At 38.1% G+C, this 15,651-nt stretch overlaps 2 protein-coding genes across 3 annotated transcripts; both read left to right on the top strand.

The window, feature by feature from the left end:
* The first annotated feature begins 628 nt into the window (after positions 1-628).
* On the top strand, positions 629-8,581 carry clcc1 (chloride channel CLIC-like 1). Of its 2 annotated transcripts, XM_084723369.1 has the most exons (10): positions 629-1,120; positions 1,236-1,334; positions 1,703-1,810; positions 2,011-2,232; positions 3,931-4,071; positions 4,200-4,299; positions 4,707-4,804; positions 5,458-5,604; positions 5,702-6,274; positions 8,009-8,581. In XM_084723369.1, the coding sequence occupies exons 1-10, from the start codon at positions 989-991 to the stop codon at positions 8,111-8,113; spliced, it is 1,725 nt and encodes a 574-aa protein (XP_084579495.1). In that variant the 5' UTR covers positions 629-988; the 3' UTR covers positions 8,114-8,581. The 2 variants fall into 2 exon arrangements, with proteins under 2 accessions (XP_084579495.1, XP_084579496.1); XM_084723370.1 differs by lacking the exon at positions 1,236-1,334.
* A 2,136-nt stretch (positions 8,582-10,717) lies between these two features.
* Positions 10,718-15,651, top strand: rpf1 (ribosome production factor 1 homolog). Its single transcript, XM_084723367.1, has 9 exons — positions 10,718-11,060; positions 11,387-11,443; positions 11,555-11,635; positions 11,726-11,821; positions 12,560-12,713; positions 12,967-13,049; positions 14,286-14,467; positions 14,582-14,708; positions 14,952-15,651. Exons 1-9 carry the CDS (start codon positions 10,800-10,802, stop codon positions 14,991-14,993), a joined length of 1,083 nt encoding a protein of 360 aa, XP_084579493.1. The 5' UTR covers positions 10,718-10,799; the 3' UTR covers positions 14,994-15,651.

Here is a 15,651-nt window from a genome sequence, read left to right as displayed (position 1 = left end):
TATTAAAAACTGAACAGTATACATAAACGTGCAGAAAAGTGGTTGCCAAGTATTAGATAACCCATAATTAAGTGTGGAATATACAATATAAATGCATAGTGGAATAGTTTAAATTATTATAATTACTGTTGGTAATTACTCTCCCATAATTAATTGTACTTCTATTCTTCTACAGAAAAACAGAAGTCTGTAAAATATTATAAACGTTATAATGTTTCTAACATTTTCGTGACTGTCTCTAAAAACTGCAATTCCCAAGTGCCTTTGCTACGTATCACCAAATCACCAAGATGTTGTAAGAAGTGTTGGTTACTAATTCAAGAATGGCTAGACAAGGGAAAAACATTTCAGAGGCAGACAAGAAGAAGTCATAACAAGCAGGCTGAGGATTGAACACAGCAAACTAAATTTAATTGGGAAGCATCCGACTGTTTTCGTGACCATAGCCAGAAAGTTTACGCAGGTGAGACAAGAAATGTTGGCGCGACTTTTTAAGGATAACGGGACTGGATGAACGACGTGACGGTGAGTGGGCGTAAACCCACAAGGTGGCAGCAGTGCAAATAATGCAACTGACCGCAAGCTGCCGATAAACTCCAAAAGAAGAAGAAGAAGAAAAAAAAAAAAAAAAAAAAAAAACTGGGTTTGTCTGTGTTGACTTCTGCAGCGCTGTTTACTACAGTGTGAGAGACGAAAGTGTGTGATATTCAGTGTATGTATCGTAGCATTCACTTGTTAGAGTATCTACAAAACCGAGTTTGAGTCGGTGGGACGGCAGTTATAGCAGCTAATGTTAGCTGTGGTTTAACCCGGTTTAGTTACCGTTATTTAACTTAAAGCTAGCTTAAATTTCCGCGAGCCGTTCTGAACTTGCTTTCACTTTCATGGGACACATTTCCGCTGGGATTCATCTACACCGGCTGGCTAACTTACCTAGCTTCAACACCGGACGGGTAGCTGGTCAAAGTAGCTTCCTGTCTCTGCCAAGATGCTCCTCATCGTGTTGGTATGCAGCCTGTCACTGGCTGCTACAGGACAGCAGGAACAAGACGACTGGATAGATCCTTATGACATGCTGAGCTACGATGCGAGCACCAAAACCATGAGGAAGCCTGCGGAGGTTGGCTGATGTTAAATAATAAATAACTTTACACGGATCAAAATGCACATACTAACACATTGCTAATGCACCGAATGGTCTAAAGCTATTTCTGTGCTCATTTCATGCCTTGAAGACAGCAAACTATCCCAATGTGCCAACCAAAAGAAGAGAGTATGTTCAGGACTCCAGCCAGACGCCGTGTGAAAGTCAAGTAGTGGATCTGCAGAAACAGGTTGATGGTTATAAGAATACATTAAAGCATTTGTTAGTTCTTCTGAGGAAACCAGTTAGAGAAATGCAATCAGATAGATGGAGAATTATTCATGGGGTGGCATGAAGGCTTTCAGGGGGTGGCAAAAGCTGTCATTTAGGATGGAAGAAACTTGTTATTATTCAGAAAAGATGATGGTGAGGAAATTTAGGCAAATGTTTTCAGCAGGATGTATAAGAGTTACAGTGCATGGCTCTAAGCTAACTTTTTCACCACCTTACCAAAATTCACTAATATCTTTCTGCAGCAGCCACACTGACAAGGCTGCCTGAAGATTTGTCTGCAGAATCAGTCATGCATCATAATTATTGTGGTTTGCTTTCATTCAGATTAAAGAACTAAACAAGAAGATGAGGTACTCGCAGCAGCCCTCATGCAATCCAGTGTTCAAGCGATTCCTAAGCCGACTCTTGAAGGAAATACAAAGAGTTGGTATGGTACGTGGTCATTTCACATGCATGATACTGTTTTTTTTCTGCCTCAAATGTTTTTTACCAAACCTCTCTTGCAATCACCATGTGGCCTACCTTTGACAAAGGTATTTGTAATATTAAGACAGGACTCTGGTACGCTCAGTGCAATACAGTAGAAAATGGGGCATTCCCTTTTTAACACACATGTCCCCTTTTCCCTCCAGCCTACAGACTCTGCAGATGTCTTCTATGATGCCAAAATCAAACTGTCCCAACAAACCATGGCAGAAATTCAGGCACTTCTGGAGGGTGAAGAAAGCTGGAGAACTGGGGCTCTGGACAATGCCCTCAGTCAGATACTGGTGGATCTCAGACCACATGACTATGAGGCCTGGAAGTGGCGCTTCGAAGACACCTTTGGTGTGGAGCTTGACACAGTATTAAAAGTAAGCTCATTTAAAATCTGAAATCCTTGTCTTAAGTTACTTCACGCAGGTGCTGCCAAAGACATAGACACTTACTTTATAGTCAGAGCTTGGTGTGTAATGATACATCGATTTGGATTGATCGAGTCAGTGTTCAGTGATTCAGTATTATTGATGGAACGTGAAAATATCGACATATATCATCATCTGTAATATATACCTTAATTTTGAAATTCCCATGGCATGTCTGTTTCACAAATATCTGGATCAATGATACAATATCTGGAAATATCGTATTCTTGTCCATAGTATTGACAATGAAACTTGTGATTTACACCCCTCGTCAGAGCTCTATCAAGAGTGTAGTATGAAGTCTCTTTTGCATGTGAGACTGGAGTCAAATGTGATAACCAATTAAATCAAATTTCTCAGATTTTTTTTTCTTCCTTTCATTTGCCATAATACTCACACAAGGACATTTTGCTGTTCAATGCTCAGTGAAGTACCTGGATTACTGACTAGTTAGACAGTTGTCTTTCTCCAGTAAACAACGTGCAATGCGATGATTGAAGTGCAATGATTATTAGAGAAACGTGAGCTAGAATTCTCTCCTGAAGAAAAACGATTTCTTGGCCATGTCTGCACATGAATCTTAATCTGTTGTGCACATTTAGGTATGTGAATATCTAAAGCCCTATTAGCACGAGACTAGTATAACTTGGGGTCCCTGTGATTCTGATAACTAAGTCTGTATTTTACTTGAATTTACTGATATCATCCCCATGACGCAGATATAATATCAGAAGCGGAGCATCTGATCTTCAGCAGCCACATTAAGGATTTAGTTTATAGAGTTGTTTTGCCCACTTTCTGCGTGTATTACCAGCATACACATACACATTTCTAACAAACCTCTGTCATCATCAATCATTTTAAACATCAATATGGCCAATCTCACGCACCACTTTTGACTGCTGTTCAACTGAGCCACAATCAGATTTTTCATACTTATTCAGTTGTCTGACATCAGAAAACTCATGTCAAAAACAAACAACCCTAAATGACCAAGATGAAATTTTACACGGGACTAATATTATCACAGGACCTCTGAGCTTGATGAAATATGAATACGAATTTTTACTAAACAAATTAAGGACATAGCTGATTGACACAGGATTAAAATCACAGACAACCTCTGCAATTATTACAAATTGCAAGATTTTCCCAAATAATACTTGTCCTGTGTCAATAGGGCTTAAGAGGAGGAAAGTGACAGTGCGTGCAAATGTATTATTGGATTACCTGTGTAGCATGATTTTTCTGAGTAACCTTTAAACATAATGCATGTCAGGCGGTCACTACTGGCTTATAAGTAGGTGAAAGGGAGGGGTGCATAAAGTGGGATTCCTATTTCACTAGTTAGGGGTCAATAAATCTGCATTCTTATCATCCAATGTATGACATGAAAATGTCCACAGGCAAAAAAAAAAAAAAAAAGATTTACCATCAATAGTGCTACATGACGAGGTGCCAGAGCAGAAATATCTGCAATAAAAAGTTGTGCCTGTTTTTATTTAAAATGAAATATAGCTTTTAATCAATACCAACAGGTGGCTCACTTCTGTAGGAGTTTTTAAAATGCTTTGGTTGTATATTTTGTGATTTTCCATCTCATGCAACCAGTCAAGTTGTACTCTGTTCTCTCTGTTTGTGTTCTAGATTGGACTGTTTGTTCTGATCAACGTGGCCATCATATGCACTCAGCTGTGGTCAAAGGTGTCCTGGTTCGTGCAGTTCGGTAGACTGTTTGCTGTCTGCTTCTTCGTCAGTATTATCTGGAACTGGTTCTATTTGTATAAGGTGAAGAAGAGCTCTCTCATTTCCCTTGTTCTTGTTTAGCTGTTATTCAGCATTTGTTTTTTTAAGAGACACCTTCCTAATACCCAATACAGTTAATGTTTTCTTTTCTTTTCTTTTTTTATTTTCAGATTGCCTTTGCTGAGCACCAAAACAACATAGCAAAAATGGATAGCGTTAATGCTAAGTGCACTGGAATAAAGAAATTTGACTGGAGTGATAGCTTGAGAGGTGAGACAGTTACAAGCGCAGCCATATATTACATTATTTTAACCTCCCTTCTAAAGACCATGTATACACACAAGACGAGACAAAGGTCAGTTTAAATAAATTAGTCCTTCGCTGCTTTTTAAAGCTGTCAACAGAGCCCACGTAATGTATGTAACACAGCTGCCTGCTGCATCTGAAAACGATGCTATGAGAGTAAACTAAAACAGTAAAGATGCCAGCTGGAAGGCTAAACAACAAGCTTAAACTCTGAATAAATTATGGTAATTCTCTGCATATTCCTCTTACGCGTTGTCACGCTGTTTTAACGTTGTCCAAAACCTTTGAAGAAAGACACATTTTTTCCACTAAACTAACTCTGTTTAGTTGTTTTCTCAGCTACCTCACTTTCTTTGGTTCTTTTCTTGCAGAGTGGTACAGAAGCACTTTTACTCTTCAAGATGATCCTTGTAGGAAATACTATGAAGTCCTCGTGGTCAACCCAATTCTACTGGTACCTCCAACCAAGGTAGGTCACTATGATATATAAAAAAACAAACAGAACAATTACTGAGTTTTCTGTTAGGAAAAATTGGTTCTGGTCCATGAGTCCTGCAAGATTTCGATGTCCTGGACAAATGAGAGAAATTCTGGTCAAGTATTGTAAAATATTATTTAACTCAAAGCAGAATTATGCCAGAATTGCATAATTTAGCGATTTTGCATCCCCAGCGTTAGAGTGCAAATGACTTATACAGTGCTGTTGTAAATGTGCAGTTGTTACGATGACATTGCTTATGATCAAAAATAGTCAGTCAACAACCTTGATAACACAGTCAAACATCAAGCAAGTGCAACAACACATGATTATAGCATGAATCTTTTAATGATATTATGGACTTAAACTGTTGGATTATTTGCCTACGCAGTTTTTTCACAAAGTGGTGAACCTCACCTCATCCATGCTTGTGAACGACTGAGCCTTTGAAGAATGTCCCCTTCATACCCAATTGTGATAATATGTCATGTTTAATTAACCTGCTCGCCTATGAAATGTTCCAAACGGGTGTTTTTTGAGCAGTAAATGTGTTGCAGGCATCAAATTTGGAACAGAAAAAATATCTGTATGTGTCTGGAAGTGTCGCATACAAAGTTACATTTTAATCCTCCGTCTGTTTTTAGGCAATCTCAGTTACCTTCACAACCTTCATCACAGAGCCGCTGAAGTACATTGGAGAGGGGATCAGTGAGTTTCTTCGAGCCCTCCTCAAAGATCTACCAGTTACCCTGCAGGTCCCAGTTCTCATAACTATTGTGGCCTGCATTATGGTAAGGATCCTAGATAGATTATCACTGATACTAATGCAAATGTATAAAATCAGACAGTGTTTCTCTATATTGGTTAATTTATTTGACTCTTCTACAGTTCTTCATCTATCTAAGTGTGCAGGGAGCCTTCGTATATGGCGTCACTGCTCCTTTTCGCCGTCGTCGAAGGGATCCACCTCCTGCACGGGTGCAGCACCACGATCGCTTCCAGGAGATCGAGGACCGGGACCACTTAGCAGGAGGGGACGCTCAACAACCTGCCCTGAGGCGCCGAGCCGATAATGGCAGATTACATAGAAACCAGGTGCGTCAGAGGAGGCCCAACAGACCCATGGACGAGCCAGCCAAGTTGGCTGTGGAGACACTACGCACTGCAGAGCCTCGCTACAGTGAGGACGAGACAGATGCTCTGTTTCGTGAGCGAGAGCAGAATCTCTCTGCTGAGTCAGATTCAGAAAACCAGCAGGAGACAGAAGAGGAGCAAGACGGAGTTAACGCTAGCAGTGCTGCTGCTGCTGGCACAGCCCAGTCGGAAACTAAACCTACTAAGCCAGTTTCGTCTCCATCAGAGACTGAACCTCTGAAAAAGAATGAAGATAAACTCAGCAGAGACAATGCAGCATCTAAACCTGAAGCAGAAGAAAGGCGGCCTTCACAAACTAATGTTCAGGTGAGTTCCAGTTAAAATACCTGAAAACTTATTACATTCAATACTAGGCAACTTTAGACACAGAAAAGTTATTAACGGTAATTAAACCTTTAAAATGCCCTGTTTTTGTTTTAATGTGTCAGCATGGCAAATGCACTAATGGGATGATGAATATTCACATGCGACTTAAATTGGTAAATAAGTAGTTTTGATTTGTCCAGTGTTTTTACCTCTGTGTTTTGATGATAGCTCTTGAGGTTGTGTTATCTGTGAGTGGATAGATTTATAGATTTTATACACACATACATATATATTAGTAACACAAGTTACGAGCACAGTGGATTTCACCCAGGCTGCCACGGTGTGTGAACTTGATGATGTCCAAAATCCTCATGACATTAGTCGTTCCATCACTAAGTTTATTCTTTTCTGTAACCAGACAGGGTTCTGTGGGTCCTTAAAGTGATAATATGCAACATTTACTTAATTTAATTAATTCATTTACTTTACTTTTGGGCCTCTGATTTTCCGTAATATACTTTATACTTTTTTTTTCTTTTGCAAGTATGGATGTGAACTAGAAAAAGTCTTGAATTTAACTTGTTGAAACCTGTAGCCAGAAATAATTGGCTTTTTTCATTTTTCCTCTTATGAGTCTAATTTTGGTTATTAATGTGGTTTTTGTGAGCAACTTATTCTTACATCTACCTTATAGAGCAGGGGTCTCAAGCCACCCCTGACATTTATTTTATTATTTTTATAAACTACTTTTCAAATACAAATGAAATAAAAACAATTATATTATTATTGTTGTATGTATGTATGTATTTCTGAGGCTTTGCATGTTGCAGTTTGCTGATATTCTATGTCCAGAAAGCAATAGCTCCCTATATGAAAAAACAGTGGCAGAGCAGATCAGGAAGTTATCAACTAATGATAATAATGATAGCGATAATAACATTTTATTTATATAGCACCTTTCATATGTAAAATGCAGCCCAAAGTGCTTCACAAAGAAGAAAAACATCAAATAAATAAGATCTAATAGGGGTACATAAAGCACTAAATCATGCAAATTCGTCATCATGGTCAAATATAAGATAAATGATATTTAAAATTTTAAAGTATTAAAGACAAGTGGCATTAATGTTCAGTTATGTAACAAAGCTAGAGTTTTCACTGCATACTGTCACTGTGGTGTTTGATGAAAGCACGGACAAAACTGACAATATTCAGCTAGCCATTTTCATCAGGCGTAAGTCAAAGTGACAGAAGAGTTGCTGAGTTTGTGTCCAGTACAGGGCTAACAAAAAAAATATAAAAATGAATGTAAACATTTCAGTCCTGCAGTAATTGAACATTGAAGTGGGCCCTTATGAGATGACAATAACATTAGTGGTTCCAAGCCAATTTGAGTTTGAGACCCCTGTTATAATTTAATTGTACTGCATATTAGTAAATTTAGTAAATGGATTATTATTTTAGCAGTGAATAGCATAAGCATCTGTCTTTCTATGATGTAATGCAAGAAAATATCAATGAAGACATTTTAGGGATGCAGGCCAGTAATAAGATCAAATCCGTAATCCATGTAATATCTTAGCAGTGTAGTGGCTAATGTTTTATTGTTTGAAATATCTATAATTCTAAATATCTTATACTTTGGTTTATGAATTTATTATTTGCTACTACAGGACGTTTTTATTTAAGCATTTTTATGTAACATGTCTCTGAACGTGAACCTTCTCACTGCAGGACCGGCAAGCGTCAGCAGAAGACAGGACTACCTCCGTCTCACCGAAACGAGTTGAAACGCTTGGCGTTCCAGTTCAGGAGTCATCTGCAATATCGGCCGAGTAGCCTCTACATTAGTCAAAGCCAGAAGATCACCAGTGTTTGGTGCTTTTTGTCGTACAGAGTACAGAAGTGATGGTGCCAAGCAGTGTTTCCAGCTAACTTTATCTGGCTGCTGTGCAGTCAGCTGTGCTTTCCTCTTCCTTATTACGTGATGATTTACATTCATCTGTATTTCCTCAGTTAAAAAGATAGAAGTGTTCAATCAGCCGCACAGCAGCCAGACAAATAGGTGTCTCTTATGTCAGAGTTTTTAGTGTCATGAAGGTGGGTCTCTTTTTTACCTGGTTAGATCACCATGGTAACACATGCAGAACTTGCATCCTGGTTGGGAGCAGATTATGTTCAGAATTTCAGACTAAATCGGCTTTAGAAGCGTCATTCTTTTACTGATTCTTTTCCTGATGATGTTCTTTAATTTAATTTAAATTTGACAAAGCAGATCATCCACACAATAAAATAATGATGAAGCAGCTACAGACTGTTTTTAAACTTGATCCTGATTTGCTTAAAAGTTCATTTTATACTGCTTATACTACAGCTCAGAACACAGATTAGAATATTGATTAGTCTCTCCTATTTATCAGGGAAAATGTTCTATCAGTAACTTTTATTTACTTTGATTTGGCCAGAAACTTAAGTAATTTCCATCTCTCCTTCATTATGGGACAGCGTGAGACGACAGCATCATGTTTAAATCTGTTCCATAACGTTTGATTCCTTAATGTACAGATGTCACATTAGAAATAAACAGCAGCATGAAGTCAGCAATTTTCGGTAATTTTCTGCCAGCATTCCCCTTGTCTTATTTGCCGTAATTCTCTTTGCTGTAATGTATGTTTTTTACGTTCTCCTTAGCTGTCCATTATAAGAACCTGTTCATCTTGACTAAAGTGGGCATCTCGCATACGGAGGAAGAGTCAAATGATGTGAAATAATGGACCGCTTAGTTGCAATGAGCACCTAATAATCTTGTTTAAATTTTGAAGTTGAAATATAAATTTTGAAATAAAATTGTTTTTTGTAATTTAAAAGGAATCCAAATGTTTCTGTATATGGGTTTTTATACTTAGCTGTTTTGAGGCTATTAAGGGTTTGTATGTAGAGGCCTTGAGATAGTGATACTGAAGTGAATTTTGCTGAGCAACAGTGCCAGTTCCTGACATTTTCTATTGTAAGGGGCAAACTGCTCGTACAAAGCATGATGGCTTTGAAGTCTTAAAGTGGAAACGGACAACTTTGACCACAGTGAATTATAGTGTTGTTTTATGACTGCTGGATGTGTGAACGGGCAACTGTTTGCTAAAAAGTTCACTACATCAACTTTATAAGGCGATCATTTGATCATGCATATGTTGTGTGTAAAGCCTATGTCACTCTGCCTAAATGGGAAAATGTGTATTTATCATTGTTTTAAGCTGTTTTACAGAGTGCTGGGAATAATACACAAAAACTACAATTACTACTGTGACCTTTGGACCCTTTTTTTTTAAGTAATTTGTATTTATCACTACAAAATTAAAATCTTGTCAAATGATTTTTGTGCTCTGTCTAGTGTGAAGTTACTCATATTGACCACTCTTTGCATTGGGATACATGTTATCTTGGACACATGATTATATTTTTATTATTATTATTTTTAATTAAAAAATGTTTAAATTCAGATTCCAGCTTCTTAAATGCCCTTGTCAGCTGACAGAAATACATTATTGTATTCTCAGTCCCCATCCCATCTACCCACACCAGTTCATTCAGTCTCTCCTAACAAAGGATTTATACCATGCCCAATCCTCTAGAAGTAATATTTTGTCTATTTTTGACCAATCAGCAGTAGCTAAATTGAGAACAATTCTTAAAGTACCCAGTCCCACCCAAAACAAAAGAAATAAAGATTCATTAGGAAATAAACAATCGGACCAGAATATCAATGATTTACTTATTTTAGCCATATTTTATTCACAAAGCTAAAATTTAAAACCCCCACCTTTTTTTAAAACATAGTTACCAAAGTGCTTCACAGAAAATAAAAAATATGAGCATCCAAAACAAAGAAACAGCAAGTAAAACAACACAATATAAAATAAGATGCAGGTAAAAAATACATACACCACAAGGACAGGAATAAAATTGGTTAAAAAAGCAGAGTGGAAAAACCAATTGACTTTGATTAGAAATCTGCAAACGCCTTCCCATAAAAGGAAGATTTTGGTAGTGGTTACTATAAGGAAATTCAACTTTATGTCAAGTCCCTTAAATTTATGAATTCCAAATGTGTGCCCCAAACCTCTGTAGACTAATTGTAAATTAATGAATGATTTTGCTTTTTTAAGTTTGGTTATTTTACATTTCATGGTATTTAATTTGTGGTTTACATTTTATTATGCTTAATTTATCCTTTATGCTTATGCTTAATGTATTTTAGTTTTAGTTTAGTTCTGTTCACTTCATCTTGGAGGATAAATCCTCGATAGTTGCTTAATAATAATAATAATTGTAATAATAAGAAGAACGATAATGATGATGTGATGATAATGGAAGTTGTGTTCATCTCCGCTATATCTCCTCCTCACCACTAGGTGTCCCCATATTTTCATCGACGACCTCAACTCGCTCACTTCCGGTCTCCGGTTGGTAACACGGGCAGCCACACACGTGAGAAAGATAATCAGCCAAAACAGACAACTGACACAAGATGGACATCACAGAGGTTCCCGTGAGTCAGGACAGCAAAGGTAAGAAAAAGAAGAACAAGAAGCCAAAGAAGAAGACGAGTGTGAGTCAGGAGGGAGGTGGAGAAGGCAGCGGAGTGGAGAAGAAGGAGCAGGAGGAGGAGGAGAAGATGAAGACCGAGCCAGCCGAAGCTGCCTTTCCCCCCACCTTCAGTGTGTCCGAAATCAAGAATAAACAGCGGAGACACTTCATGTTCATGAAGCTCAAACAGGAGAAAAGAAAGGTAAAGACAGACATATATATACATATACATCACGGAGAGCTGTCATTAGCAAGTTAAGCATAGTTAGCTAGTTTATTAGGTACACCTAGTTAAATCAGTCCAATAACAGGTGTATTTTGATAATTGATTAATAATTTCCGTCATTCAAGCAAAATTACTTTTTTTACTGTAACATTTGAATATGTTTTGGCTTTTGACAGTGGTTCAGAAAAAAAACGCTGAACTTTTCACTGTTATGTTATAGAATAAACAGTCAATCAAGTACTTAAAGTATTTTGAAGATAACTCTATCCTAAAATAATTATCAATATGCCTTCATGTTTCAGCAAAAGATGCAGCTCAAGAAAAAGAAGAAAAAAGAAAGGGAAGCTTTGGGTGACAAGGTGAGTTTTCTGTCTCTGTTTTTTTTTTTTTTTATGTTGCCATTATGAGTCACAGGCTCATTAATACTGGCCATTCGTTCCTCCCTTTATTCTGTCCTGTCTTTAATCCAGGCACCACCAAAAGAGGTCCCGAAGACGATAGAGAACCAGAGGGTGTACGACGAGACAACAGTTGACCCAGAAGATGAAGAGGTACGGACCAAGTTTGGCTGAGCTTGTTCAGACGATCTCAGGTTATATTTGTAACGAACTTGAGTTATAATTCCTGAGTTTCATCTACAGGTTGCATTTGATGAAGGAACTGACGAGTTTTCTGCCTACTTCAATGGGCTGACAAACCCAAAAGTGCTCATCACAACATCAGACAGACCAAGAGGGGTGAGTGGCTGCTGCTTGGCATAATGTGTATTTATTTTACTATTTCATCAGTTCATTGACGATGCCACACACAGTTCACACCAGCTATCAGCAAACATGCCAGAGAGGGAATGGTTTTTAGACTTTCTTCTTCTTTCAGTGACCAGTTTTTGTTTCATGTATTTTATTTTCAGTAGGTTCGCAGACATACATCAACAAATAATCTCTGACAATAACATAATATGTGTGTGTCCCAGGGTGTTGATGGACAAGTATATAAATAAAACATAAAAATTAATCAAATGCTTTTTTCTTTCTCTTGAAAAAAAAAAAAGTTTTAGTTGTTATACAGCCCTAACATTATGACGAAACAACACTGAGAAGAGACATTCCTCCAGGCTATTTTTTTTAAATTTGAAGAGTAATATGTTGTCTGTGACTCAAAATACTCACAACCCATAGAGCAGAGCATAATTGTAAATATAGAGAAAAGGTATCGGAGGAAAATTTGTTTCCCTCAAATCCTGAAACTTCTTAAACAAGTGAATATGTAAAAATACAATCATTGTTGAATATAGAAGGAAGGACTTTATTGGTCACCGACTGCATCCAGATAAATCAAGGGTTGTAGGTAAATTTGTGTCCCGCCTCTATTTAAATTACCTAGTTTGTGACATGGATCTATTTTGGTTGCGTACCGATGTATTATTGCTTTGTTTTATGTTTGTACTCTGTACCATGATGTACCATTTTTTGCAGAGGACGGTGAGGTTTTGTGAGCAGCTGGCCACAGTAATCCCAAACGCCCACGTCTACTACAGAAGAGGTTTGGCCCTGAAGAGAGTTATTCCTCAGTGCGTCGCCAGGAACTTCACGTACCTCATGGTCATCAACGAGGATCGCAAAGTGCCCAGTATCCTCAAACACAGCTGTGTGCGGAGGATGATGCACAATGCTCAAAACTGTTATCTATTCTTTATTATATTACTGTAATTTGAATGATAGATGAGAATTGTGTTTAATTAAATCCAGGTGATTTTGATACTTTTACTGAGATTTTAATCTCACCACTTTATGCAATGAAGTATGAAAATTGAAACTAAATAGGCAAACTTTGATTAGATGAGCTGTGTTTTTCTGTCTGTTCCCTTAACTGTGACTTTAAGATGGTTTGGTTCTCTGTCATCTACCCAACGGGCCGACGGCACACTTCAAGGTCAGCAGTGTTCGACTGCGGAAGGAGATGAAGGCAAGTTGATAAATCCAATCTCGCCTTGTCTTTGGTGATAATAATGGATTTGTATATCATCTTTCTAAAACTGGGTTTAGAAGAAGTTAATGTGCACGACAGATTAAAGGGACAGTTCATTCAATGATCAAAAATGCATATTTTTCCTCATACCTGTAATGCTATTTTTCCATCTAGATTGATAGTTGTGGTGTTCATGAAGTAACTATCGAACACCAACCTTGTCACTGCACAGAATGAACGAGAGGCTCGTGCTTGTGACAGCATGGGATGTAAACATTAATGTTGTCCTCCTAGGCTCAGCTGTAACGTTAGCATTGTCAGGGGTAACATGTTAAGAGTACTCAGATTACTTTTTCATTGTAATGAGCAACATGACACATTAGTTTTGCAATTCAAGTACTCAGATTAGCAGACTGTTCTTCACAATTTTACAGCAATACGACTGCAAGAGAAGCTGTTTTTGAGACAGAGGACAATAAAATCATTGAGCGTCTCAAGTTGGGTCTTGAGATGGTTGTTATGAACTAATCCCCCCGATCTTTCTTCAAGTCAGCCAGTCACTCCAACACCATGTAGAATAGTGGGCCTGAGGAGAGGCTTCTTAGCCTTAGAAGTCTCGTCAGAGGAACCGTCTATCTGGCACATGTATTTAAAATTTTCTCCTGTGTTGTAAAAAAAACCAAAAAAAACTATAGACCGTTGGTTGGGTGAGCCTACATGATTTGAAAAGCCTGTGCACTTTATAGTTTTGCATCTGTGCATGTGTTTTGAGAAGTAATAATAATAATACATTTTATTCAGTGGCACCTTTCATGACACTCATGGTCGCCTTACATCAGAACACAACAACAGCATAGATCACACATCATAAAAAGCATACAAAGTGATCTGGTTCATTAGTTGTAGGGCTGCACGATTTGTTAAAAAGGTCATTTTTGAGTAACTGAATGCAGTTTTATTATACTTGAGAGAAAGCAGACATCTCTGTGGCAATATTTCCAAAACTCTGCAGCTCACAGCAAAACAAACTAGATGGATAAATACCCTGAGAGGTAAGAGGAAAAATATGTATTTTTAATTTTGGAAAAAATTGTCCCTTTAAGCCTAGCTTATGTCTAAGAGGGAAGCTTTTTTTTTTTTTTTAACAAAAGCATGACAACAGCCTATAATTTCATCTATCGAGCCACTTCAGCTGTGTGGTCCCATCGTAACTGTAGTGTTTTGTCTTTGCAGAGACGAGGCAAAGAGCCAACTGAACATTTTCCAGAAGTGATCCTCAACAACTTCAGCACACGTCTGGGCCACAGCATCGGCAGGCTGTTTGCAGCTCTCTTCCCACAAGACCCTCAGTTTGTGGGCCGACAGGTCGCCACCTTTCACAACCAGAGAGACTTCATCTTTTTCAGATTCCACAGGTGAGTGTTTTAACTTGACCTGGACATGATGCCTTGTCATATAACCCTATTTTCTCAGGAAGATTTATTTTAAATTTAGAAGGCAAAATAAACATTTTTTTTGTATGTCTTAAGGTACATCTTCAAGAATGAGAAGAAAGTTGGTATTCAAGAGCTGGGACCTCGCTTCACCCTCAAACTCCGCTCTCTACAAAAAGGCACCTTTGACTCAAAGTTTGGAGAGTATGAGTGGGTCCTGAAGGTGAGTCTCTCAGCACTTAAACTTCTCTTTGTGATGCCAGAAGAGCTGGGATAGTTCGACTAATGGAGTTTATGTGTATAGTAATTTGTTAAGTGTCGTGCCACTTGCACAGTGTATTAATGTTACGTGTGTTACTGCCAGGTTTGTCAGCCATTCATAAATAACAGCAGTGCACTTAAGAAAAACAGGAGTCATGTCCCAGGCTATTTCTGCAAAGCTAAAATACACTGTTTTTGTTTCCAGCGCCACGAGATGGATGCTTGCAGACGGAAGTTCCAGCTTTGAATGCAAAGTAACAACCAGCTTTTGTGGTCAGACAAGGACGACATTGTCCATTATGCAAGATATTACTGCTGTTTGTGGCTCTGCACAAATGGACTTTATAGTGGATATCCAGATCCAGTGGCGTCAGTTAACACAATCTGATGTTCAACACTGATGACTGGATTCTCTATGATCACATCACTCTGAAAATGACTTCTGTAAAGCTGCATCTGCAATGATCTGTGGAGACCAGCTGTGGTCAGGAGCCTGGACTTTAACCCTCTCTCTCAGTTGAGGGACACAAGACAGGAGACGTGCAGGGACTCCACATGAATCCCAATAACCTGAAAATCTAACCTGTGAGTGTATGTTAAAGTTATAAAGGAAGATTTGCAGTTTCCATCAAATTTATGTTCACATTTTGTCTACATGTGGCCTGAAAGTAATCGTAAAGTCACTGTGAGGCTGCCCTGGCAACAGTTTGTATTACATGCAGTTAAATCCAACGGTCTTAACAGTGAATTAAGTGTGACAGTAGCCAGTGTCTGGAGATGTGTGTCTGTGGTGCAGCTGCTTTTGTATGCAACAAGACTTTCAAAATAATTATGGATGACATATTGAACATGTTTCAGGTTTCTAAATGTGTACATACTTGTTTTAATAAAAGATGTAGCCTCAA

The sequence above is a fragment of the Lutjanus erythropterus genome, chromosome 7, assembly GCF_056507025.1.
Source record: "Lutjanus erythropterus isolate fLutEry1 chromosome 7, fLutEry1.hap2, whole genome shotgun sequence".
Lineage (NCBI taxonomy): Eukaryota > Metazoa > Chordata > Actinopteri > Lutjaniformes > Lutjanidae > Lutjanus > Lutjanus erythropterus.
Note: the sequence above shows the minus strand (reverse complement) of the source record. Positions and strands in the feature narration are given on the sequence as shown.